Here is a 27,620-nt window from a genome sequence, read left to right on the forward strand (position 1 = left end):
AATGGTCTGTGAGGAAAAAAGGACCTTTGGAGCTGAGAAGTTCAACAGCAAGGTACATTTTCTGCATATTTGTACTGCTGTACAGCAAATCTGGTTGCTCTCAGCAGTGAAAGAGGATCAGGGTTCAATTGTCAATGTGAAAGATCGCTGTTAGAATACAACTTACAAAGAACTGACATACGAGACCATCCGTTGATGATCCAAGTCACAACTACTAAAGTTAGGGAACAGAAACCTACCACCATGAACCACTCCATCTAAGAGAGATAAATCTCTTGAAGAAGCAGAAATCCACACAAGAACAGTATTCTAGTAAAGGAAGGAAAAATGTCCTAAAACATGTTGCACTCATTCTGCTGACACTTTCATCAGATGTTGCTCAAAAGTAAGATAAGTCAAAAATTACACCTAGAATAGTTAAAGCTTCAGACTCATTCAGCAGAGTCCCATCCACCTGAAGGGGAGGAAAGGGTGAACAATCTGTATGAGATCTGATAATCAATAGTGTTTTTGTTTGACTGGAACTCAGCCTCATACACCACTAACTAATCCGTTTCATATCACAATCGAGACAATGGGCAGCTTCAATTCTCATATGTGAAGACTTTACTATACCCACAAAAGTTGCATCATCAGCATACTGAACAATGTGGTTTTCCAGGGCAACAACCAAATCATTTGTATACACTAAAAATAATATTGGCCCAAGTACACTACCCTGTGGAACTCCAGACACAATAGGCCATGGTTCGCTATAGATCTCATCAACAGCAACTCACTGCTGCCTATCTGTAAGGAAATCTTGAAGTAAACCTATAACATATCCACCAACAACAAGATTCTGAAGTTTATAAGTGCCTCGTGATTTACTAAATCGAAAGCAGCACTAAATCTACTTGAATTACTCCACAATCATCTTATCAAGGTTCCCTTGCAAATGGCATGTCAAATCTAAAAGAGCATCATAGGTACCTAACTACCTCCTTTATGCATATCGACTATCAGCTAACAAGCCTTTAGATTCCACATAGCAGCTTAAAAATAAGTTTTCCTGAAATTTTGGAGAGCACGAGGAATAGAAACTGGCCCGTCATTACTGCAGTCTGCAGATATGCCACTCTTCAGAGCAGGCAATGTATTATTAAGTTTGCACTGATCTAAAAAGATATGTCAAAATAAAAATCTATAGAATCTATAAACTTGGGAGACAACACACTAGAAACCTTTTTAAAAAGCAAAGGGAAGAAACTATCACAATCTCTCCAACCCAGCTATTAATATTATCAAGAAATTTTCTTAACATAACTAGAGCAAAATGCAAATTTTGTAAGAATAGGTTCAAGATGACAAGTATCAGGGAGAGAGACATCCTCAGCCAATTGCTTAGTTATCTTAACGTAGCATTTCAGCCTTTGTTAAGGAAATTAAGAAACCTTCAATGAGAATTAAGTTAAATTTTAATGAAGCACAAGCAAAATAAATGGTACAGGTAGGTGTCGAGGTTAGATCCTTGCTTGCATGTCAGATGTCGAATGCTGACATAAATCGGTTTGCAATTCAGTCTACAGGTATATATAGGCTACCTGACAGCTTAACTCCTTTTACGTACAGACTACCATGGTTCTATCACCATGAGTACATTTTTATACAGTAACTTTCTTATCATTCTTTGCAATAATGATTACAGTATATTCATTTGATTTACTAGGAATTCAATACATTTGCCATTTTACATTGTTGAGTTCTCTTACCATGAATTATACTTAGCGAGTATTGTGTCATTCAAATTGTGCTGTAGGATTTTTATTATGTTGTTTTTAAGAAATGTATTGAAAAGGTATTCTTAAGCTTCTATTTCTTTGTAATCGTTGATCTCCCATTTCGCCTTGTAATATCACAGAAATCTTGTGTATGTAACTTATCCCATGTTTACATCTACATGTGGCATTTCGTCAAGTATGATATCCTACGCAAAGACACACCATTTAGCTTTTTTTTTTTTAGTTTTAACTGGGTATTATACATATATATTTACAGTACACAGGAGAATATTTTATCACAGTTGATATATTTCATTTCACTGACTGATTTTCCAATTCATCTCAGTGTTTTCAGGTACATTTCATATGCTTTGGTGGTAAGCCAGTAGTGACTGTGGCCAAAATAAAATCAGATTAACCTTAGTTCAGTTGACTGATGAATGTTACACCATAGTAATTCTGTACATTTTTGGAAAGTACTTACCTATTACTACTCTTTAGTTTAATCTCAACCAATTTCCATTTCCTCAACAACATTTTTACAATGTTTGCGTATCACACATGGAGCACACGCACTTGATATGTTTGTTATTTACGCTGGAGTTCTTTTTTTTTATTTATTTTGAGAATGGTTATTAATTCATAGTTTTTGCATGGGAAATGTTATAACCTTTTATCTTTTTTTTTCTTTTATGAATTCATCAAAACTACTGACAAACTTTCACATTGCCTCTCCTGTCACCTGAACCTTATGTAAATTGAATCTTCTTCTGAACCTTTTGAAACATCCAGTACTTGAAATGAATTTTCGTTGATAGTCATCACCTGCACGTTCCTTGTGGGTCTGGAACAGACTTCTAGCCTTTGCCTGGATGGTAATAAGGCTTAATGGTGTTCATCTTTTAATCTGGTCTTCTATCCACACAATTAATAACTTTCACTTTATGGACTGGCCCTTGCCTTTGCTTTTTAATTACAATAAAGTTCACTGAAGAAAAACCATTTTACAGCTTCACATATGCATCCTCGATCCTTAAGAATTGTTGAGAACGTGAAAGTTCTAGGTCACGTGCCGCTTTGGTTATTCTTTTTTCTCCTTCATACTGGACAAATTGTTGGGGATGAAAGTGCCCCTTTTGTCACCGTACTGCTGCTTAATAACAAAATTTTTGAACAGTAAATGAAGTGTAACTGACAGCTACTGTTCTTGAGACAGAGTGTTGAGAGAGAGAACCAAAAGCAGATGTGTGCATGCACATACATGCATGTTAGGCAGGAAACAAACTATCAAACATGTTTGATCGTACACTGCTACAAACTGCAGCTGGTGTGCAAATAAATGTCAGTATACATCAGAGACATTTGGTGTAAACATTTTAAATGGACTTAGTCAGACTTAGTCAATCCTTCCAACCTAGCTAAGTTATACGTTCTTAAATTGTTTAACTGTATGATCATATGCCATGCTGGATATGCATGTTTGATAGTGTGTGGCCTGCTTTACATGCATTGCTGGGACTGCCACTCATAAGTGCTGCTTGCTGCATAATGTTTGCATTTTTTTATATTCTTAATTTTAAACTTTTAAAAGCTTCATCATTTCTAGAGACTGCAGTGCCAATTACAGCAAGTGGCTTTGTTCAAATTCAACAGATCAAGATGGCCAGTCTGCTCATGAGTTCTGTGTATCCTCTGATTTTGCCCACCTAACTGAGGAATCCACACATTTCTGGTAGTAGATTAGACTTCATGTTTATTCACAGGTGTTCCAGCTATTGTCAATCCAAGGTTTGCAAGCATACAGGCACTCCCAATCACTGTGCCATTGACATGGCCATACCTGTCATTAGTATACAGTGTGCCTAATGTCACCATTGGAAAAACGGTCTGGCTGAAATCTAGAACCAATTGCGATCACATTATTGAAGCTTGTCAGGCACTTAATATTTCAGATGCTATATCAGCTCCATATCCCAGGCAGAAGTTAAATGAAATGCTGATGGCTGGTCATTTGTCTTAATCTTGATGACCTCTCTATGGACATACCTTAGAGAGGTCATCAAGATTAAGACAAATGACCAGCCATAGTGTGACAATGCATTAAGATGAGCTGAACATGACAAACAGCCCAAATTCAACATGTGGGGACAATATCATTCACATAAAAATTACGCCATTTTTGTTGAGTCTTGTTGTGCTGTAAATGAAATTACCATATAGCTGAGAGAAATTACAGTAATCTCCCAAAGAAGAAACTCAAAGGAATTACTCAGCTTTACCTGTGGTGACTGAATTGGCATCATCTATCTTTGGGTCAGGCTTGTCTTCCACTCCACCACCACTAACAGGTGATGGTAGATTGGTTACTTGCCCTACCAAAATGGACTAACAGGGAACAGTTAGCCATAGAGGTTGAGCCCGCATATGTCTAGGACTGTCCTCCAACCTCCCATTGCCTGGCACTAGGAATAGCTTGTGTAAAAAGGCCAGCAAAAGTAGCTGGTACTTCCACTAATGCTGCCTTCTCTAATGGAAAAAGGACTTCCTGACTAACACCTGTCTTTTTTCTAGGTTGTTCTGTATGACTGAAAGGTTAAGAGCTGGTTAAAGAGACAGTGAATTCCTGAAAGGAATGCAATAACCTTCCAAAATAACTTCCTTTACCAGGATGTCTACAACTGAGTGTTCCCACACTTGAGTGAAGTGGCCCAACCTGCATCCACAGGCACACGAGGGCTTGATGAGCTAATCAGACTTAGGAATCTTGATACTAGTGGAGGTAATGCACATCCCCCTTTGGCAGAATGAAATCTGGATCCTTGCTGCCAAAAGGATTCTTCTTCCCTGAGCCTGGACCAGGAGAAAGAGGTAGAATTGCACAAAGTGCATTTATAGTAAGAGGAAGAGAAGGAGACTTCCCTTTAGTGGCATGGGATTGGTGGAGAAAAGTACTATTTCAGTCTTCTCTGTCTCCTCCCCTGTCCCTGCAGCTATAGAAATGAATAGCTTGTTGTCTATTACTTCCCAAAAGGATGAGCTGAAACCAATCACTGTCTGCTAAGGAGGAAGACTGAAGGAACCAGCCAAGAGTAAAGCTGCTCTTCCGTGTGAACTTGACATGAGCCAGTTCACCTATCACATCCAAAAAAGCCTTGCTAAGGAAACAAAAACCCTTAGGCTTATCGAAGGACCCCGGTTTAAGCAGGAAGAAGTCCACCAAACTCCTTCAAACACAGTTAACAGTGTCTGGCACAATTCACTAAAGGGTATAGCTTCAATGGCATTAACTAAATTTAATAAATATTCTCGGCCTCTTGAATTGAGAAATGTGGCTTAGCAGACACAATTGCACCTCTCTTGGCTGGAAAAACATGGACCATAATAGCTGAATCAGGAGAAGAGGGGGAAACAATCCCCTGCTCGATACACCATAGTCTTCCTAGCAGACAGCAAGGGAGACAAGAAAGAGGGCATTTAAAAAGGAGACTCCTTTGGCAAAACATTTGCCATTGAGTCAAGTCTCTCGAGTGCAGAAACTGATAGCTTAAAGGAAGGTTATCTGTCTAAGCACAACTGAACTAGATCCTTAAAACTGAGGGGATAGACTAATACTCCTCTTCCTGAATAGGAGGCAAAGGAGAATGCTGTCTGGAAGAGCAAGGCCAATAAGAGTCCTCTTCCTCAGGGACAAAAGTAGCCCCAAAACCAAAGTTCTCATAATCCATCTGACAGAAACTTGCAGAGTTGCTGACGCCCATGCAGACTCACTGACACCTGTGCGGGCTGGCTAATGCCTCGTGCTGAATCGGTGACACTCGTGCTGACTCACTGACGCCTGTGCAGACTCTCTGCTGGCCATGTGGACTTGCTAATGCCTTGTGCAGACTCACTAACAACCATGTGGACTTGCTACCAGTCATGTGGACATGCTGACGCCTTGTGTGGACTTGATAACGCCTTGCACAGCCTCAACGACACTTCACGCAGACCAAAGACATGCAGAACTGTATGTAGACTTGACGCCTTGTAGAAACTGATGGACTAACGGGCAAATGCAAATATCTGGCACTCTTACCCTAAGTCAGAAAAACAGTCCATAAAAACCACAAAAGCCTGGCCACGGAAACAGGGGCCTTGTCAAAAACAAAACTGGACCGACGGTGATAAAAGCAGAGAACTGGCAAGAATAGCCTAATTACAGACTCAGGGTTGCTAGCAATGGCTGCAGGCACAACGGCAGCACTCAATACGGATAACGATTGGTTATCTGGCTAGGACAAATTGCTATAATAACCATGGGACAATGGGGTCAAGCACAAGATTTAGACCTAGTGAAGATATAGACCTAATGTAACTGTCCTTATGCGATCACGATCTAACTCTGTCCATGGAGGACCAAAAGCAAAGGCCCATTTTGATAGTTTAAACACAAGAAAAACCCTGTAAAAATGCTTATACCTGAGTATTTTAACAGTTTTATCACAATAAGAGCATTTATTCATGAAAATTATATGAAAATACAGTAATCAGTGAATATTTCTCAGTGAAAAATACCATGAATGGGCGAATTTTCCGCAAATAGTGGGTAGATATGTTCCACAGAGAAACCCGCGAATGCGTGAGTCCGCGAATTGTGAGAACGCGAATACGGGGGGGTTTACTGTATTAGTTATGCATATGTATATGTATACAGTATATGTTTATATATATACAGTACATGTATGTACTATGTATATATATGACAGAATACGTTGGCGCAAGTGGGCCACAACACACAGAATAACAGGGTGACAAGGAGATACCCAGTCATCAAAAGGTGATGATGTAACTAGGTTTTTTTCAGCAATAGATATATATATATATATATATATATATATATATATATATATATATATATATATATATATATATATATATATATATATATATATATATATATATATATATACAGTATATTGTACATATATATATATATATATATATATATATATATATATATATATATATATATATATATATATATATATATATATATATATATATATATATATATATATATATATATATATATATATATATATATATATATATATATATATATATATATATATATATATATATATATATATATATATATATATATATATATATATATATATATATATATATATATATATATATATATATATATATATATATATATATATATATATATATATATATATATATATATATATATATATATATATATATATATACACATACATACAGTATATATATATATATATATATATATATATATATATATATATATATATATATATATATATATATATATATATATATATATATATATATATATATATATATATATATATATATATATATATATATATATATATATATATATATATATATACATACATACAGTATATATATATATATAATATATATATATATATATATATATATATATATATATATATATATATATATATATATATATATATATACATACATACAGTATATATATATATATATATATATATATATATATATATATATATATATATATATATATATATATATATATATATATATATATATTGTTAAGGGTCATTCAGTGAATGAGTTTCATTATTAATTACTGTGATTAATGCAGCCTTGCCATATTGAATACCCATGTAACCCCATCAATTTAGGCAAACAGTTACCCCAAAAGACAAATAAATAACTTAATTAGATTAGGACGCCATTCGGAACTAGGTTACTGAATATTTTGATTTATTCTTGAACTAATAAATGAAATATCTCCATTGATCACCCAACCAGTCCAACATAATGAGTGTTACAATGAGGGAATCTACAGGGACCAATAACAGCTCCCCAATTTCGTCCCATTTGGACACAGTAATGTTTCCCCTACTTTTAGAGTATGACGCAACAGCGGATAGCTCTAGTAACGCTCTCGTAAGCAGATTCTAACAAATTAAAGACTATTCGTCTTCCAAACAATGGTATGATCAGGATCCAAGGCTTGCCTGACTATTACCTATAAGTGACCTCTCCCTAATCCTTAATTACTACAAAGGGGATATCTTAATTGGAGAATATTATGCTAACACCATGAAGGATATTTTGTGCAATCTCACTAGGCAACACTAATTATACTTCATATACTCGACTTCATAACGGGTGTATGGTTCACCAAGATCTTTAGTCAGTGACTGAGAAAGGGGAAAGTGAAAAGGGAAATACAGAGGCAGAAATAGCAGAGGGATGGTGAATAGTTGTCATTCTCAGACTTACCTGCTCAGAGGGCTTGGCCTGTTGTGGAAGTCCAGCCCTCATGCCTGTGGCAGTCTGAAAAATGACAAAAAACATCGCCGATACACAGTTCAGAGAAAAGTAATGCTTAGGGACATGCTCATTAAAGGTGACCCTGGTGAAACCATTTCTGATGGATAGGTCTCTAAGCTAAACATATAAGCTGCTGAGACGGTTGGCTGTTTTGAACACAACAAACAATAAACAGCTTTTCCTCAGTGCTGTCTTGTCTTTGTCTCTTTTTTTCTTTTGGGTTCGATTATATTCCTACCAAAGCAAAGGCGAGAGGTCGAACAGCATAATTTATAAAAGCTCCCCCTTTAAAAAGGCCTTCACTCCCTTTCGGGCATAAAGGTCTGTACTAAGCAAGCTGTTCGCCTCGATTACTTTACTCTTTTCCCCTGAACAGAATTGTCCCTTGCAATCTAACTAGCTAAGGATCTACCTGACTCTAGAAAGGGATATGAGCTTTTAATCACTTACTTCTACAGACTCCTAACACCACCTAAAGATGCTTACGGTTATTTACGTGCTACCTCTTATAATCGTGATGTTCAGACCTAGCCAAATGGTACATTCAATGGTATCTCCTATGACCTAACATATTAAAACACGGCTGTAGCACCAATGTAAAGGACAATGAACTAGCTAAGTTACAATGTTACAAGTATACAATGTCTTGCACTACAATTTGTATCACTGCTCTGTACATGAGGTTTGCCTCATATGATAAATGCTTGCCTCACTGAGGTGTAAGGCCATGCATGTCAGGAGCTCAGTGGCTCTTCACAATAGTTAGGATGGCTGGTTTTTCAATTACAATGTACAGTACTTATGTGGTTACTGCGGCTTGATGTCAAGTGTAAGTGACAAGGTTACTGCTACAATGTACTCAATCTGGTCTAGGCTGGTTAGTATGATAAGAGATCACACTGGCTACCTCCTTTGGGCAGGAGCCAGGCTCAATCTAAGAGGGAAAGGCACTGTGCCAAGAGGGCACGAGTGCCATGATGAGCTCATGGCTCTGGCAACTACTTAGCTCTCTTCTGCCCCTTCTTCTTCTTCTTCAGGTTCCTCCAAGGCCTATCTATGTCAGGCCTAGGAGGTAATGAGGGCACTGACTCTGGGGAAAGGCCAGAAGGGCTAGCGGACACGAGGTCCGGGGTAACCTCAGAGGCTACAGGAGGGCTCCCAACTCTGGCTGCTGCGACAACCAGAACAAGAGCAATCTCGACCTCTGCGTCCAGGGGGGGGGCCAGTTCCTGGTCTTCCAGAGAAGGTGTAGCAAATTAGTCCACTCGGGTTCATCCTCTGGGGACGGATTTGGTGAGGGAGAAGTGCCAGGTGCCGGGGGCGCACAGGTTGCTATGATTAGTGCCGTGAGGGATCCTGGATCTCCTAGAGGAGGATCTGCCTCATGATCTGGCTCTGGCACAGGGTCCTCGTCGGGTGGTGGCTCAACGGCCGAGACGACGGAGTATGGCACTGCTCAGTGCTGGCACTGGCAGCGATTGAGGGTCAGACATGCCTGACAAGGGGTCCGGAGGTGCAATACCTCGCGGACGGCTTGAGTTGGGCTGAGACAGAGATTCCTGCCCCAGCTGGAGGTCAAAGCCTCTCGGAGAGTCTTGCTTGGGACCGTCCGCTGGGCATTGCTTATTTGGGCAGCCCTCCCAATTAGTGGAGTGGCCTGTCCTCTTGCATGTCCTACAGCGGTACTGCTCCTCCTGAATGGCTCTTCGGGGAAGGGGAGGACCTTGTTGCTGGCCGTCCTTTCGTGGAGAGAGAGGACTAAGACGAGAACTGTTTTGTGTGTACCCCTTCAGCTGACCACTTCGGTGGGTGGAAGGTGGTTTTTCTTCTTGGGGTGGCACGCCAGTCAATGTGGCTGTGCCTGGATAGGGTGCTCATACAGTCTGGGCCTCCAAGGAGGAGGTAGCGTGGCTGCGAAGTGGCGTTGGGGAAGGGCTTCCCCAGAAGAGGTCCTGACCCAACAGGAAATCTACTCCAGGCTGAATTCCACCCATCACGCCAAGGCAGTGGGGTAGTGTGCCCCAAGGTGTCATGACCTGGAGCCTGACTGTGGGAACGGTTGTGGTGTGGCCCTCTATCCATTTCATCTCCCACTGGGTTTGCTTGTCAACCGTGGCACTGGCTGGCACTTGGGCCCTGGAAATTAGGCTAATGTCTGCTGCAGTGTCTACCATGACCAGAAGGGCCACGGGCAGGCCAGAGCCCTTAAGGGGGGCCACCGAGATGAACTGGGTCTCCAGTCTCTTGGGGTGAAGTATCTTCTGCAGCCCAGCCACAGAGAATGAAGTGCTAATGAGGTTGACAAACTTGGTGACCAGGACATGATTTGTACAGGCTGGATGTCCAGCACTATAGTGGCCGGCAGCACCACAGGATCAGCACGGGCCCTTTGCAGGGGCTCAGTGACCTGCGGTGACTGCTGGTGGGGAGGGTTGAGTGGATGTAGAGGGAGAGGAGTTCTGGTTATTAGTAAGAGGCTGCTTACTAGTGCCTAGCTTGTAGTAGCACTCCGCTTCAGTGTGCCCCAACCTCTTACAGTGGGTGCACATAGGCTTGCTAGGCAGTTTGTTCTTCGGGCGAGTCAAGCCTGAGAGGTACCCAGGTGGCACTATGCACCGCTGAGATGTGCTGTGGGACTGGTTAAATGTTTCCCATGAATTGGCCATACGCCAGGCTTCCATAAGTGTGGTGGGCTGCTTATAACTGAGATATACAGCAAGGGGCCAGGCATGCATTGGTAAAGGTCCTCATGCATGGTCCGATTGAAAAAGTCCTTGAACGTAGTGCAAGACAAGGAGTTGAACCAGCGGGTACCAGACTGGGTCTTGTGACATGCCCATTCAGTCCAGGACCAGCCGGCTTCCTTGGCAAGACCTCGGAACCGTTGTCTTCATTTCTCCGGGGTTATTTCGTAGGCCTTTGTTATGACCCTTTGCACTTCAACCATGTCGCCTCTCTGACTCTTCTCCGGTGAGCAAAGGGCTGCCTTAGCTTTTCCTTCCATGAGCTTGGCAATCACTAAGGCCCGGTGGTGTTACAGTTGTCAAAGAGTGCCTCTACTTCCTCCAACCATGCTTCTGGCTCTTCCTCAGTCCACCTGGGGACGAGGGAATTAATGCTAGAGATCGGAGCATTTGGTGCAGCAGGTGTGGGGTTGGAGGCTTGTTGTATAGCCATAGCTTCAGCCTTCTCCAGCTCGAGCTCCTTTTCTTTGAGAGCTAGCTCACTCTCTTTGAGAGCTTGCTCGCTTTCCTTGAGTGCTAGTTCATGCTGTCTCCTCCACTCCTCTCTTTCATCCTCCAGCTGCCTCTGTTCAGCTTCATAAGTCCAACGTTCCAGTCTTTCTTCCTTCTCTTGCTTGGCCAAGTCATCCAGCTGTTCCTTGACCCCCTTGGTGAGGTTGGATCCCATGAGACCTGCCTCCTTCCCCAGCTCCATGAGGGCTCTGTGATTATCTGTAGCCATGATTCTGGTGGGTAAGGGCATTTATCTGGGTTGACTGGACGAACTTTGGCAGTGAGGAAGTGTCCTTCAGATTTGGGTGACACTTCAGTGGTGTGGCACCTTTTCAATAAGGTGGCACTGTGGTTGAGTGTGCTGTGTAAAGGTCACACTGATGGCACTCAGTATCTCTATGTACTGGTGTGACTTATGTAGTCACAAAAGGACTTTTTTCGTCTGTGTTCCTTTTTTTTTTTTTTTTTCTTTGGTGGTACTATGGTGCCAGTGCGTTTCTAGGAATCAACACTTGACCTGAGTCCAACTGATTGTAATTAAGAGGAAAATGCACTCTGCCGCAAGCAGAGTGTAACTAGTAAAAAAAAAAAAAAAGGGAAAGTAGGCAGAGATAGGTAGGCTATTCAGTTTGTGACAGTGCCTCAGATTAGTGGCAATGTGGAAAAGGAAAATAAAGTTCTTGGTTGCTTTTGGGTCCTTGTGAGTGACTAGTTCCTAGTACCCACTGTGCTACTTCCTTTTCATGCAGAGGGAGGAATGCTACACTCAGGTCTGGATAAAAGTTCTCACTCGTGACCGACAGCTTCTATAACTGTGATTATTAATCTTAAGTTGTCCTCATCTATCCATGGGACAGAGGTGGTTCTGTAAATGTACACTGGCAGGTTTCTTATTTTGAAATAAATACATCTTTCTTGGGCTATTTCAGCAATGGCTTGTCTTCACAGTTGTAACTTTGCCTGTTCACCGCTGAGTTGTGCAGTTTGTACTGCTAAGAATGGTTAAATGATGATGTTCTTTTTCATTTTATATAATTCCCTACGTCAGTGTATTTGTATAGGAACCTTTTTTGTTATATTTCCTAACTAAGTTATTTCCTAAATTATTACTTGCTTTTATCGGTCGTACTGACTCCTATACCTACTTCCCTATCCATCAAAGTATTTTCTTTCTAGGATTAGCGAGTCCGAAAACTACGTGAGGCAAAGTAGTTCCCTAAGTGGCATACTGAGTCAGATGTGCTGGTGACTTGTGGCGCCACACAGGTACCACATCACACAAACAACAACAACAAGGGTTTTAACACTTCCTTACCCATACTGTACTCCAGCATAAATGTATCCACGTTGATAACAAATGTCTGCACAAATGTTAGGAGTATTACGTTTTAGCTGTGCCGCATGACCACGAAGAATTCGTTTTTCCCGGCTGTCCACAAAGCAGCCCATACTCTTTCCCCGAACCCTTCCTGAAAGGATACTATTGATAATATCACAAAATTATAACCCAAATGCTTAAAATAAAAATCTCTCCAAGTTTACTCCATAATCCCATATTACTGAAATTTTTCTCATTATTGCAAAAATTTCTATTATATATTGTAAACACATCATAATTACAGTTTTAAATAATACGAAATAAATCCCCAAAGTCTATAGAACAACTATGAGCCAAACATTTAAAAACTTAACAAAGTGAAATGAGTTTGCTATAAATTTCTCTTTAATAGAAACAATAAACAAATACTGTAAATATAAAATATTAATCAGCCTGCTCATTTTATGAATAATATTCAACCAATCTTTCCACAAAACTAAATAAAAACAAAATAAAAAGCCAATTTTCAACTATCCAAACTTAAAAACTTAAACAGCACTTTTAAAAAACTAATCACAAAGCATTCTATTTCCGATGTCCAAATATGCTTAGAATTCTATTGCTCTACTTCAAATAATTATAATAAAAAAAATGTGCCTTGTGTAGAGACTAAGATTTTCAGTGCTTGCAATGTTGCAACAAAAAATGTTGGCTCAATATGAGAATAAAGTATAGCACTTGTGCAAACAGTTTCAGCAAAGGTTTAATGTTCAATATAACTAACAAAAGTCATTCTACTGTCATAAAACCACTCAAAAATAATTACTAAAATAATTACAACCACTCAATTGCATATGTTATGACATTAGCTACTGAAAGAAAAGCACACAAATAATTAAAAGCTATAGTGCCAGAGGTCTAATTTTTATTCCTCAAACATGCACTAATGATTATCTATGTTATTACTCTACAATGCATTTGTAAATATTCATGGTTGCAAAAACAGTTAGTCTCAAACATGTTTCCCTAACCAGGCTAAATATTCAACAAAAACAACAGATGACCAAGGAATGCTAACATATACTGTTTTGTTACAAGTCTATAAAAACAATATCTACCAAACTACCATACCTTAAAGAAGGAGACAAGAAAAACAAATATAAAAACTCTACACATAAGGATATTGGATGTCACCAGTTCAAGGACTGATCTGTTACCTCTCCTAATATTGTGGAGATATAACTACCTACTTCCATCAAAGTTAAAACAGGAATACAGTGCACATTTGTCAAAGCAACTCACATGAGTAGGACAAAAGACTAAGCTAATAATCCATATCCCTTTACAGTCAGATGATAAGCTACAATCCACTGTGAGAATCTTCAATCTATCACATTCATATGTCCCATAATGAAAAGCAACTTTGTCTGAAATTTACAATGAATATTGAAGGAAAAGTGGAGAAATGCAGCAAAAATCAACTTGACTTCTGAAACAATCTTCTCCCTGAACACGGAATTAAATTTTAGAGTACAGTACGTACATAACTTGAAAGCTGAGGACTGCAAAAAACTGACTATCTTAGATAATTTCAAGTTCATAAATTAGCAGCAGAATATTGCAGTAAAATAGTGGATATGCTTAGCTTCTTAAACCCACTTCATACTAAATACAGTATCCTTTTCATCTATTCCCTTTGCTTGATTTCCACTAGTTTGTTTAACTTTTCACATTTTCTGTACTACGATTTAGAATTCACTCAAGAACACATACAATGAGCTAACCTTTAACTACCTAAAAATTTTCCTCATTGGTCTGGTTACACTAATAATAATACGATTTATATAAATGCGTGACCATATATTTTTTCTCTGTAACACCAATGGAACCGCATGCCTATAAATAAGATGTAAAACAAAGGTGCACTGGTCTGAGCTTTGCAATACACAACATCTTTAAGAACAGGACTTGCCACTGCCTATCCGCAGCCCAGCCTATCTCAATAATGACCCTCCCTTATATAAGTAATGTATGTAAAATGATGGTACCTTTGTATGAGCCTCCAACAAGTATGTAATGTCCCAAGGAGCAGGACTTGCCATCATCCATCCCTGGACCCATCTCTCACACTGGCTCTTTAGTACAGTCAAGATATGCAGAATGAAGTGCCTCTGACCAGCTTTGGGATGGTAAGTAATGCCCCTAAGGACTCAACCTCCTGTTCAAACCTCTCTTATATTAATGTGACTTATACCAACCCATAGTAAACAACCCCTTCAACAGAATAGAACCAGGAAAATAGACTTGAATTATGGTGAGAGGCACATTCCGTTCCTGAAAGTGACTGGAGGGAAAATGTAACCATGAGACTTTCAACTAATGACAGTAAACCTAGATTTTGTTGAATCAGCATTACTGTACTGTATATGGCCCACAAGTTCCAAGAAGTGGCTTGAGAGAACCAGTAAGAGCTGGTACACAGACTTGCTACAAGTGACTGGGGTGTCTGCCAACATTTTAATTATGATCTGGTTGTGGCTTATCCAGAATATGTCTTCAAGTCAAAGTGGTGTCAGGTGTGGGGTAGCAATTAATAAACAAAGTGTGTATGTATACACCTCTACTGGCAGTGTGAATATGAAACCAAAAACCAATGCTGCCACCATGCATGAAGAGGTGATGGCAGATCACAGGGAAGAACACACAGCAGTAGACAATCAGATGAGACCTATGATACAACAACTGACCACTGAAAATGAAGAATTGCAGAATCAGTTCAGTAAGGGGATATACACTTTTACAAAAATGTTGTAAGAAAGGTCATGTAAACCCCCTCAGTTAAGTCAAATGACAAACAGCAACCAAGCCCTGTACCACAAGCAAGTACCACCACCATACCCCAGCCTCGAGCAAACAACCTCTAAACCTGATCCTCATATTCTGGCCCAAATGAAACGGAAAATCTAACTGCTGGTGACTGTAAGTATAATGCAATATGATTTTTTTTATGTATCAGGTATTTTCATTAGAATATATAACGAACACAGAAAGAAATTTTATATCATAACCTATTAAAATTAGTATAAAAAAATATGGATTTGAAAAATATGTTTAAAGATGATTCAGTAAAAAATGGTGAAATATGCACATAAGCTGTGAGGCCCATAAGGAGGTTTGATTACTTTTCCTGTGACTGACTTCCCATGCTCCCCAATGTCTGAGCAAGTGAGGCATCCATCATGAAATATCTAGTGGATAAAGGAGGGGGGCCAGATGTATACCTGTGGGGACTCAAGAACCTGGGCAGGGGGTGGTCACCCATACCACAATATAGCAAATGGCCTCTTGCAATGGAAAATTATCAGGAAAAAGAACTTAAATTATGTATAAGAGCAACTTTCCATTCTTCAACTGATTGCAGGGAAACTGTAATCATCAGATCTTCAACCACTAAGATTTTTTTAAAATCAGCATTATATGGTACGATTCAAGAGAAGCAGCTTGAGTCAGCACGGGCCAGTACAGAGCCTTGGAATGGGTAACGGTGCCTGCCAACCATCCCTTTGATTGTGATTTCAATTATGATCTTGTGGCTTAACCAGAATATCTATCATCTTGCACTCACGGGTGTATTACTGATAACCAACGCCGTAATGTCAATTGTCATATTTAACTGTATGTGTACACTATAATAATAATCATCACCTTGATCATCATAAAAGTTTTTGACAGCTTTTCCCTATAAGAGGTTAGAAATTAGCTCTCTCCTGTGCTCTTTTTGCCTGAACTCTCTTCTCTACCTCTTTTTAACAGCTAGATAAGGACACAGACATTTAATTTCCTTAGACATATTTAAAATGGCACCAAATACACAGAATTTTGCCTCCCTTTCCCTATACCCAATAGAGACCAACCAAGGTAAAACAGTATTGGCATACTGGGTCAAGATGAAATGGCATGAAATATGGCAAGTGTAAGGAATACATGAAGGGGTAATAAAAATAATAACCTTAGGAAAGATGACAATTGAAAAAGCTCAATAAACACACCACAAATTATAAGCCCACAAACAGAAAAATTTAATTTTTATAATAAAATAAAGTTTTATACAGTATATACTTACCAAGTAATTACATAGCTATGTTACTAACTCGCGCCGCAACTCAAAATGTGAAATTCGCAGTAGCATTCGACTGTTTTAGTGTATGTGACAAGGCCCTGCCCACTACCAGGGAAGCATAGGTACAACACTGCTGAAGAGCTCAGTTCGTTTGTGCCCTCAATGTCCATGAGAGGGGAGGAGGGAGGGCTCTAATTTTGTAATTACTTGGTAAGTATATATAAAACTTTATTTTATTATATAGATGTCATTTTTATATATGTAATTTACCAAGTAATTACATAGCTGAATCCTCTATTGACAGGAGGTGGGATGCATGGACATATATAACCCCAAAACATTTCAGTAAAAAGAATGAATTTGTGACAAAAAATTCTGGCTAGCATTGGTTAAAATGCTTACCTGTTAAGAGAGCTGCTGCAGACTGATATTGGCTCTGGTTGGTGCTCATCTTAACTATAGTGGCGCGGCAGTGAAGCTGTGGAGCGCCCCTACATCAGTGGGGAGTCTTGTGGCAAAGGAGTATTCCAAATGCTACAAGGCATCAATGGAGGTTATGCAGCTGCGGACTCCTATTCTTCCTCCCCTAATACAATGCCCGCTACAGACAAAGGATCCAGGGTACTACAGTTTTCGAAATAGTCTCCATTTCACATAAGTAATATGTCGCAAACACAGATTTACATTTCCAAAAGGTTGACTGGAGAATTGCAGACAAACACATTACTGTATGTTGAAAAGACAAGGTGGTAACAGCTCTAATTTCCTGGGCTCTGACTTTCAAAACTGGTAAAAGGTCCTCTCAAATCTCTGAGTGTGATTCCAGGATGACATCTCTCAAAAAGAACAATACTGTATTGCGTTCTTGGAAAGGGGTATAGAGGGGTCCTTCACAAAGCACCAGAGCTTACTCAATGGGGCAAAGAGTCCTCTCTTCCTCCTCTGGTCCAAGAATTTCCATCAAATTCTTGATGGTAAAAGAATGAGGCCATGGCTTAGAGGGAGTCTCATTCTTGGCCGAGAAGTCTAGCATAAAAGAGCAGACCGTGTCTCCTTGTGAAAAGCTGACTCTTCTGTCAATGGCTTGCAACTCGCTGACTCTCTTAACCATAGCTAAGGTGCCCAGAAAAAGTTTTCTCCTTGTTAAGCTCCTCAAGGAAATTGTGCGAAGAAGTTCAAAAGGAGGACCTGACAACCATTTGAGGATGATGTCCAAATTCTGTGCTACTGGATTAGAGTTGCTCTCCTTGGTCATGTTGAATGACTTGATCAAGTCACTGATATCCTGATTCGTTCCCAGATCGAGGCCCCTGTGCCGAAAAACAGAGCCTAGCACTGCTCTGTACCCCTTGATCGTCAAAGAAGACAAACCTCTGTTAGTCCTCAGGAAAAGAAGGAAGTCTGCGATGTCCATTACAGAAGTTTCAGAACAGATGTTATTTCTTCTGCACCAGCTGTGGAATACTGCCCAATTTGCTTGGTAGACTCTGGAAGAAGACTGCCAGACGTCTACACTTTGGCAATTGGTTCCACAACTGGTTTTGAAAAACCCTTTGCTCTGATTAGTCTCCTGACAGTCTGAACCCTGTCAGGGCAAGAGCAGATAGGCTGCAATGAAACTAGTGGAAATGTAGTTGTTTGAGAAGCTTTGGCTTCTGTAGAAGGAGCCTGGGGTAGTCGACTAACAGCTTGAGGAGATCCAGGAACCACTCTCTTCGTGGCCAAAAAGGGGCTACCAAAGTCATCGCCATGTCCTGATGGGATAGAACTTGTTGATCACTTCCAAATTCTCTTAAGGATGGAGGACAATGCTATCTTAATCCAAGGGTGAGAGGTTCTTGACCAAGCATCAAAGGACAAGAAAGCCCTCTAGATTATCAAGTCCTGTTCAGGTAAATACCTAAAAACTCCAATATGACAGAGAGTTCACTCTTTTCCCTCAGAGTTGGTGAGCGCTCCTGGGTGCTTGGAGCATGCGCTGGTGCAGGTTGTAGCTGGTGTCAGGCGAGCTGGAACACCAGGCATGTTAGGAATTCGGGAGCCAGATGGAGCTCCTGGAAGCCAAGGATGTCCATTAAGTTCTAAGGGAGAAAGAACTGATCCAGGTATTGGATGGATCCTCGTTCTAGGGTAAAATCAAAGGAAAAAATGAGAATAACACATCTCTTGCTCCCTAGCTGGGTGTATAAAAGGCTTGCGAGGTCTTTGAGAAGAAGATGAAAGACCCAGGTCTCTATGCTTAACCAGAGATAAGCATAGAGCGGTACCTTTTCAAGGAAAGCGAGAGAACCTAGATCTTCTCAGAAACAAAGAGGTAATCTGCAGCAGGGTCAGAGGTGTCTGAAAGGAAGAGATGAAGAGTCCGAGACACCAGCTTTGGAGGACGACCACTAAGTCTGGGAGACAGAGGGAAAGGGTGACTTCTGAATCTTGTAATAGCCTCTGCAACATGTCTTGAAGACTCTTGGAAGACAATCCTACAGACAGTCCGGCGCCTGTCTGGGCAAGAGCAGACCCCCCTGGTAGTATCTCTGAAGCTAGGTTATCTGAGAAGACACAGTTTGGGGGAAAGATCTTGAAGAGTCCACCAGTAACTAGAAACTAGGCCTGAGACTGTTCAGCGCTTCCTCGACCATGTAGAAGGTTCCTTGAAGAGGTAAACAGGTCCAAGGGTGGCTTGCTTCATACAATAAAGAGATTCTCACAACTCAGGGGATAGAAAGGCCATGATGGGAAGGACAAGCTTCTGATGGCCCAGTACATCCTTTGACACTTAGTCCCTGAATAAATCAAATGACTAGAAGACTTGATTGATCTGTCAACAGTGGAAAAACTCTGTTGATTGGTCAAGAGGGAATGCTGGATCCAGCTTCCCTGCTTAAGTAGATGTGTTAGGACTGACGTCTAATCCAAACAGACTACCACAGACCTAGGGTCGAGCAGTACTAGGGCCACAAGAGAAAGCCTTTAGCTCTCCAAAGTTTAAGTGAGGTTCCGTTCTTCTTGGGGGTCAAGTCCTGGACATCTTCCCGGTTCTTCAAATGGGCTCCTTTAACCTAGATCTGAGGTGCTGAAAAGACTAGAACTGAACTCAGCAGAAGAAGGAATTCCCTTGCACAAGTCATGCTCAGACAGCCACCACTGGAAATCTGACTAAAGAAATCTGGGCTACGGAAGAACACGGAGTCCGACTGTGTTTCCCTGTTCAGGTAAAGGTTACAGTCACAAGCCTCCGAGCTCCTTTTCTTCGAAGATAATGAAGTTAGTCGACATGTAAGTCAAATGCAGGAAGAGCTAGAAACCAGGAGAGGTTGAAGCAAAGATTCCTGATTGGGAAGCCTTGTCCCAAAAGGCGGAACTAAAAAACTCTAGGGTTAGGAAGGGGATCCCATTCAATCACCCTGTAGAATGGGTGAAAGAACTATCTGGATCATCTTCCCTCTTGACCTTCATCTACTATGAGAGAAATGAAGAACTGTGGTCATGCAGCCCATCGTCAGGAGCCAAGTTCAAGAAAAAATGTTGAGCGCTCCAAAACTAGTGTCGGAACAGCGTTGTTTGGGAGCGACAGCCCGTTGCAACTGTGTGAATCTCACGGTAAAAGAGGGCACCAGAGATCTCCTAGAGAATACAAAACAAGAGCAGAAAAAACCTTTCCAAGTCCATACATGACAGGGCATGGAAACAATCCAAGGCGCCGAGCCTATGGCGCTAGGTGCTCTGACACTGGACACTCGGACACTAGACTTTCGGTGGACAGTGTAACAGGACCAACAAATTACTAAATTGGTGCTGAATGGTCTCCAACAAAGCATAGGAGTGGATGAAACTGACTTAGTAAAGCGAAGAGGTAGTGTCTGTAGTCCCAAGTGTTGTGTTAGATAACTGATAGCTGGCTCGAAACAGACGGGAGGACGAGTGGACATGACATAGGTGGACGCGCAAATGTGAGCTCTGACACTGGGCACTCTGATACATATGGACATTCAAAACTTGGGTTTTCGGAATTTGGGAGGCTGGAACTCGAGCACTCAGAACCTGGGAGCTCGGAAGTTGGGAGCTCTTTTCCACGCTACATCTACAAAGGTCCTTGGGTATTTAAGTTTCGAAAATCAACTAACATTGCCTCTTTTGTTAATTTTTATTCCAATCACCATCAAAATGTTAAATTCTCTGTCTTTTCTGGAATAATCTTAAGGGTTTTACATGTTTGTAGCCCACAGTTCACTGATGCTGAGATCAAAACTACTTATGATATTGCTTTGAAACTTAAATACCCAAGGACCTTTGTAGATGTAGCATGGAAAAGAGCCAGGAAAACATTTTATTTAACTAATAACAAACTTGAATTCAGCAAGCATAATATTCTCAAATTACTGTATGGTGAAAGGTTTTACAAATTCCTAGAATTTTAAAGCTTTTCAACATAAATGTTGTTTTCAGTCATTTTAATGTTAAGAGTTTAGTGACAAGAAATTCTCCTAAAGATGTTTCTGGCTGCATTTATGAAATTCCTTGTAAAAAATGTGATAAAATATATTATGGACAAACTGGAAAATCACTTTCACAAGGAATCACACAACACCAATATTCTGTGAGAACTGGCCAAATATCGAATGCATTATTCGTACATATGAGAGATTTAGATCATCTTATTAACTGGAGTAAAGCAAGACCTTTAGTCCCGTGCAATGACACAGTTAAAAGGAATATCATCGAATCTTGTTTTATCAAGTCAAATAATGAAAGTGTTCTACACTCAAGTCTTGGTTTGTTTAAACTTGATGCCTTCAAATTAAAAAAGTTGTTGATAAATATATGTAAAAATTAATATTCATTTTTTACATGTTTCTGCAATGTGAATAGGTAAGATTCCGTTTGCCTTATGGTTTAGTATATATTTGGATTTAGTTTGTGATCGTGTGATCCCGGATTTGCCGTGGATTAACCTTTTGTTTTTTACCCCCTGGCAATTAACCATTTGGTATTCAAGGTTATATATGTTTTTGGATTTTGTAAGCCTAAACTTTAGTATTTCTTGTTGTTTGGTCAATGGGTTCAGTTTGTGACAGCTCGATCCCGGATTATCCTGGATTATCTTTCTGTTTATTACCCTTTGACAACTGACCATCTGGTATTCTTGTTCTTTTTGTTTATTTTGTAACCTTCTTTATAACTGTGTCTCATTCATGCCCCGACGAAGCGTAAATAAACATGAAAGCGCTTGGTACTGAACTTCTGCCTGTCATTTTCCTGTGGGATTTGCTTATATATACATATATGTATGTATCTATATGTGTAGTATATATATTTATTTATATATATATATATATTTATTATATATATATATGTATATATATATATATATATATATATATATATATATATATATATATATATATATATATATATATATATATATATATATATATATATATATATATACACTTTCATATTACATATGCATGTGTATACATATATTATATATATAATATATATATATATATATATATACATATATATATACATATATATATATTAAGTCTTGGTCAACCTGGACGAGCTATGTGCTGGCCTGTCAGTGGCACTTCCGCTGCAGGTGCATTTGTGCTGACGTCGGAGGTTTACATGGTTAGATAGAGAGAGGTATTTGATCATGATTTAAGTGCATGGAGACAGCGTGATCGAACATTGAACTGGGGTCATCACATTTCCGGAAGAAATGAGTAAGTGAATGCGTATGTGTGTTGCACTCTTGAATGGTATATTATCAGGGGAACAGTGACTCACAGCAGGACTTCGGTTTTGGTTGCTGGGTGTGTTTTGCCTTGTGAGTGTTTAAAGACCACCACCATGACAATACCTTATCTGGGCCATAGGAAAGTGAGTACCATAACTCATGAACACATATATTTTCCAGACATTTGGTGGAAAGACCCAGTTGTACTGCAGTGAAATTCCTCTGTGTTTCCATGATGCATTTTTCCATTCTGTTCTCCACTGTACATTTTTGTTTTGAATAATAATGTCATTTAACACCATTTAAGGTTTTAATAGATTGATATGTTTGTTTTAACAGGAATTCTGGGTTCGTCCTGTGGGGACGAATAATTTGGAAGTGGTGTTTATTCTTTACATACTAGATGACATTTATTGTGGTCTAGAATAATTATGACCTTATTACTTTGTTTGGTGACCAGGGTGTTAGTCACAAGTATTAGTTGGTCTCGAATCATTAATCTGTATTTGTGAATCAGAATTTCCTTTAGGGATGATTTCCATTTATAGGGAGTGGATTTCACTCCATTTCATGATCATAGCTTTTGCTGTACTACTTTCGTTAAATTTGCAAATAAAGGCTAGTTTTGTATATCAGTGTTTAATTCTAGTAGGCCTTTGTTTAAGAATAGGTTTAGTGAGAGGAGTCAACAAAGGAGAAGGAATTTACTGACCCAGGAATGAGCCACTGCTACCAGAGACATCTTAGGAAAGTAAGATAATTGATTCTGTTCTTTAAACAGATACAGCAATAAAAGATGGTCCTATTTGACCTGGAGATAGGGTCATTTAACATAAACAAATACTGTACAGTATAGTATATACATATACAGTATATACTATATATATATATATAATATATATAATATATATATATATATATATATATATATATATATATATATATATATATATATATATATATATATATATACACACATATCGGAACATCGTCGAAAATCGTCAAAAATCATATACTTTTAATCTGGGTGCATTGAAAACGATGTAAACACATTACAGTTTACATCAAAAAAACCTTCAAATTATGATTATTCTGCCATTTGGGGCCATATTTCTTTTGTGTCTGGGATGCGAACATCCCCCTTGAAATAATTTCCCCGAATAGCTAAAACCGGGACTGCCTGTATATATATATATATATATATATATATATATATATATATATATAAACACACATACAGTATACTATATATATATATATATATATATATATATATATATATATATATATATATATATATATATATATATATATATATATATATAAACACACATCCATACTATATAATATCTATACAACACACATACAGTACCCCATATTTATGGGGATGCTTGATAGCTAAAATCACGAATACTTAAAACTAAAAACACTTAGTGCTGTCTAATTTGATAGTTTAAACACAAGAAACCCCTCTAAAAATGCTTATACCTGAGTATTTTAATAGTTTTATCATAAAAAGTGCATTTAGTCATGAAAATGACATGAAAATACAGTAATTAGTGAATATTTCTCAGTGAAAAGTACCGCGAATGGGCGAATTTTCCTCAAATGATGGGTAGATATGTTCCACAGAGAAATCCACAAATACGTGAGTCCGTGAATCATGAGAATGCAAATACAGGGGGTTTACTGTATATGTACATATATATACACTCACATATATCTTTATATATACAGGCAGTCCCTGGTTATCGGCGGGCTCGGTTATCAGCGATCCAGTTTTACAGGGCTTGTCTAGCAACAAAAATCAGCAATTTTCAGCACCGAAAATCACCATTTCCACTTACTGCTGCCGATAATTGGGTATTGGCCCCGATACATACCTAACAAAGGCGCCAATAACCAAAAATCTAACCAGTGTTAACAAAGAACTTAAGAATATTCTTTGTTTACCATTTTGCCCTAATTTCATTCCTGCAGTGTTCATTTTAAAAAGTATTGATATTAACTTAGTATTTAAAATATAATTAAACTAATTAAGAATAGCCCGCCCAATTCAAACATTACTGTATACAGTATTTCTTGCAAAGAATGTAATAAGATTTATATTGGTCAAACACCAAAAGGACTAAATGTGAGATGCTCCCAACATAAATATGCCATTTCAAGACGCTTAACAAATAATGAAATTGCCGATCATTGGCTTAAGACAGGCCATGCGATTAACTGGGATAAGTCATTGATAATCTACAAGGTCAATGACCATCAGAAAAGGAACCTGCTGGAGATGGTGTTTATTGAAGTCACATGTACCAGGAATGTTAATCTTCATCCTGGATTATCCCATGATCCTTTGTCCTTGTCTTTTTTATTTAAACATATTGCCCAGATTAACCAACTGTAAACCCCTTCTGTTTTTGTATATAAAGCTCTGTCAACTTCTTTTGTATTCAGCGTGAACTTGAAAATTTAGAATAAACTACAAAAGTACTTGTTCAGTCCAAGTTTTCACTCACCTTCTTAGTGGATTGTGATGTTCTCAAGCATGCGCTCCTTCATGCTGCATTGGGTATGTAGGTATGTACTGTACATATATATATATATATATATATGTATACTATATATATATATATATATATATATATATATATATATATATATATATATATATATATATATATATATATATATATATATATATATATATATACACACGCACACACACATATATATATATACATACATACATAATGGAGCTATGGAAAGGCATTCTGTTTTCTATCCATTTATTAAGATGCCGACATTTTGTATCGCTTGATACACCTTCCAGGCTGAAATAGCTATTAAAATAAACAGTGTTGGCATATAAAAGATAAGCAGAGGCAAGAAGTGCAAAACACCTACCCACTATGGTAGTGTAAAGCAGACTGACAAGAAATACAGAACAGGAGGCAGAGAGAGTGGGGGAGCACAGACACAGAGGCTAAAAACCCTGTGTCTGTTTCTCCTCCTGCCCCCCCTCTCCTCTCCCCTTCCTGTCCCACATTTCAGTTCCCTAGGCCCACGTTCGATTCTCCGGCCGACCAATGAAGAATAAGAGGAATTTATTTCTGGTGATAGAAATTAATTTCTCGCTATAATGTGGTTCGGATTCCACAATAAGCTGTAGGTCCCGTTGCTGGGTAACCAATTGGTTCTTAGCCACGTAAAATAAGTCTAATCCTTCGGGCCAGCCCTCTCTAGGAGAGCTGTTAATAAGCTCAGTGGTCTGGTTAAACTAAGGTATGCTTAACTTTTTTTTTTTGTCCCGCATTTCTTGTTAGTCTGGTTTATGTTACCATTGTGGGTAGGTGTTTTGCATTTCTTGCCTCTGCTTTTGGTTTTTCTCTTGTTCTGTTTTTCAACTGCTAATATGGTGTAAATAAGTAAGTAATGTGTATATATGTTATCTTTTATACGCAAATACTATTTATTTTAATCGCTATTTCAGCCTGGAAGATGTATCAAGCGATATGAAACGTTGGCATCTTAATAAATGGATAGAAAACAGAATGCCTTTCCATAGCTCCATTATGTCTACTGTTTGTGTGTCTGCTCCTGCCTTAAGTATACACACATACATACATACATATATACAGTGTGTGTATATATGTATATATATATATATATATATATATATATATATATATATATATATATATATATATATATATATATATATATATATATATATATATATATATATATATATATATATATATATATATATATATAATATATATATATAATATATATATATATATATATATATATATATATATATATATATATAATAATATATATATATATATATATATATATATATATATATATATATATATATATATATATATAATAAGTTTCTTTCATTGGCACTTAGGCCCACCATTTTGATACCTCTTATGAAATTAACTGAATATATTGTGCCTATTTTTGTTTGCTCATCAGTGGAGAATGTCTCCTCCTCATTGCAAACGACGACTTTCTTCCAGAAATCATCAGCAACTGGATTATACTGTAACACAAACTATAGCCTTTCTTCTTTGCATTTCTCTGTTATGAAGGCTTTCTTGACAGGAATATGATGAAATAATATCTTGGTCTCATGTAGCCTGTTACGGATGATTTGGGCATCAACTTGAAGGGAGAGCATAATGTTCTCTCTTTATAGCAACACCGGTTGTTAGGGGAGCTAGGCGGAGAGCTGCTTCAATGACCATCTGATGACAATCTTCAACAGTAGTGCAACCATGTGGTTGTCTTCCACTTTTTTCGATAAATTTATTATATTTCCTCTTTCTCTTTGTTGCCGTATCCATCTACAGTACACTGTACACAGTTGTTCTATTTACACGAAGCTGCCGAGCAATATCTACTATAGAAACATTACTCTCATGCAAGCTAATGATCAATGACCTGTGAGATAATGTGGCATGGCTGAGTCTGTTCATCCAACTTACCGGTGCAAGTGACGAGACAGTTTCACTTTCCCACCCGAGTGTGGCGTCACATGATAACATACGACGTTATGAGATTTTTTCTTTTTTGTGTTGTTGACAACGGTTATGGTAGAATTATTTTTCTTTATTTATATAATTTCATTAATGATTATTCAATATTATTTCATTAGTTAACATGCTTTTACTTGGATTCATATATAGTTTCTTTTTTGACTCTTGCCAGCCATCTGACATGAAATTTTTCAAAATGTTGTGTCATTTTTCGCAATAAGAATTTTTCACTCACCATTCTTTTTTATATTGTTAACCATATGATTAATAACAAAATTCGAATAAGAAAAGTACATTTCCTTTATATATCAAAAGAATAAATATTGTTAGGTGAACAAAAACTTCTGGAGCATGTTGCAATACATTGAGTGAGTGTAAATTATATTACAGTACTATGTAGGTACTTTATATAGCAAAGTTTTGACATTATGCACTACCCAGTATGTCATCCACTTTCTAAGGTTCGATTTACGTCCATATTGACTTACAACCGGTTGGTTGGAACCAAGTTCAGTCATAAGTCGGATGGTACTTGT

General features: G+C 38.3%; 1 protein-coding gene across 1 annotated transcript in view; it reads right to left on the reverse strand.

Annotated features, from left to right (window-relative positions):
* Nucleotides 1-27,620, reverse strand: part of oxt (Xylosyltransferase oxt) — a 242,815-nt gene that overhangs the window by 112,196 nt on the left and 102,999 nt on the right. The window contains exon 5 of the mRNA XM_067126572.1: nucleotides 12,672-12,825. Coding sequence (XP_066982673.1) covers nucleotides 12,672-12,825 — 154 coding nt within the window. The remainder of the gene's footprint in view (nucleotides 1-12,671; nucleotides 12,826-27,620) is intronic.

Source organism: Macrobrachium rosenbergii, chromosome 3 (assembly GCF_040412425.1).
Source record: "Macrobrachium rosenbergii isolate ZJJX-2024 chromosome 3, ASM4041242v1, whole genome shotgun sequence".
In the NCBI taxonomy this organism is placed as follows: Eukaryota; Metazoa; Arthropoda; class Malacostraca; order Decapoda; family Palaemonidae; genus Macrobrachium; species Macrobrachium rosenbergii.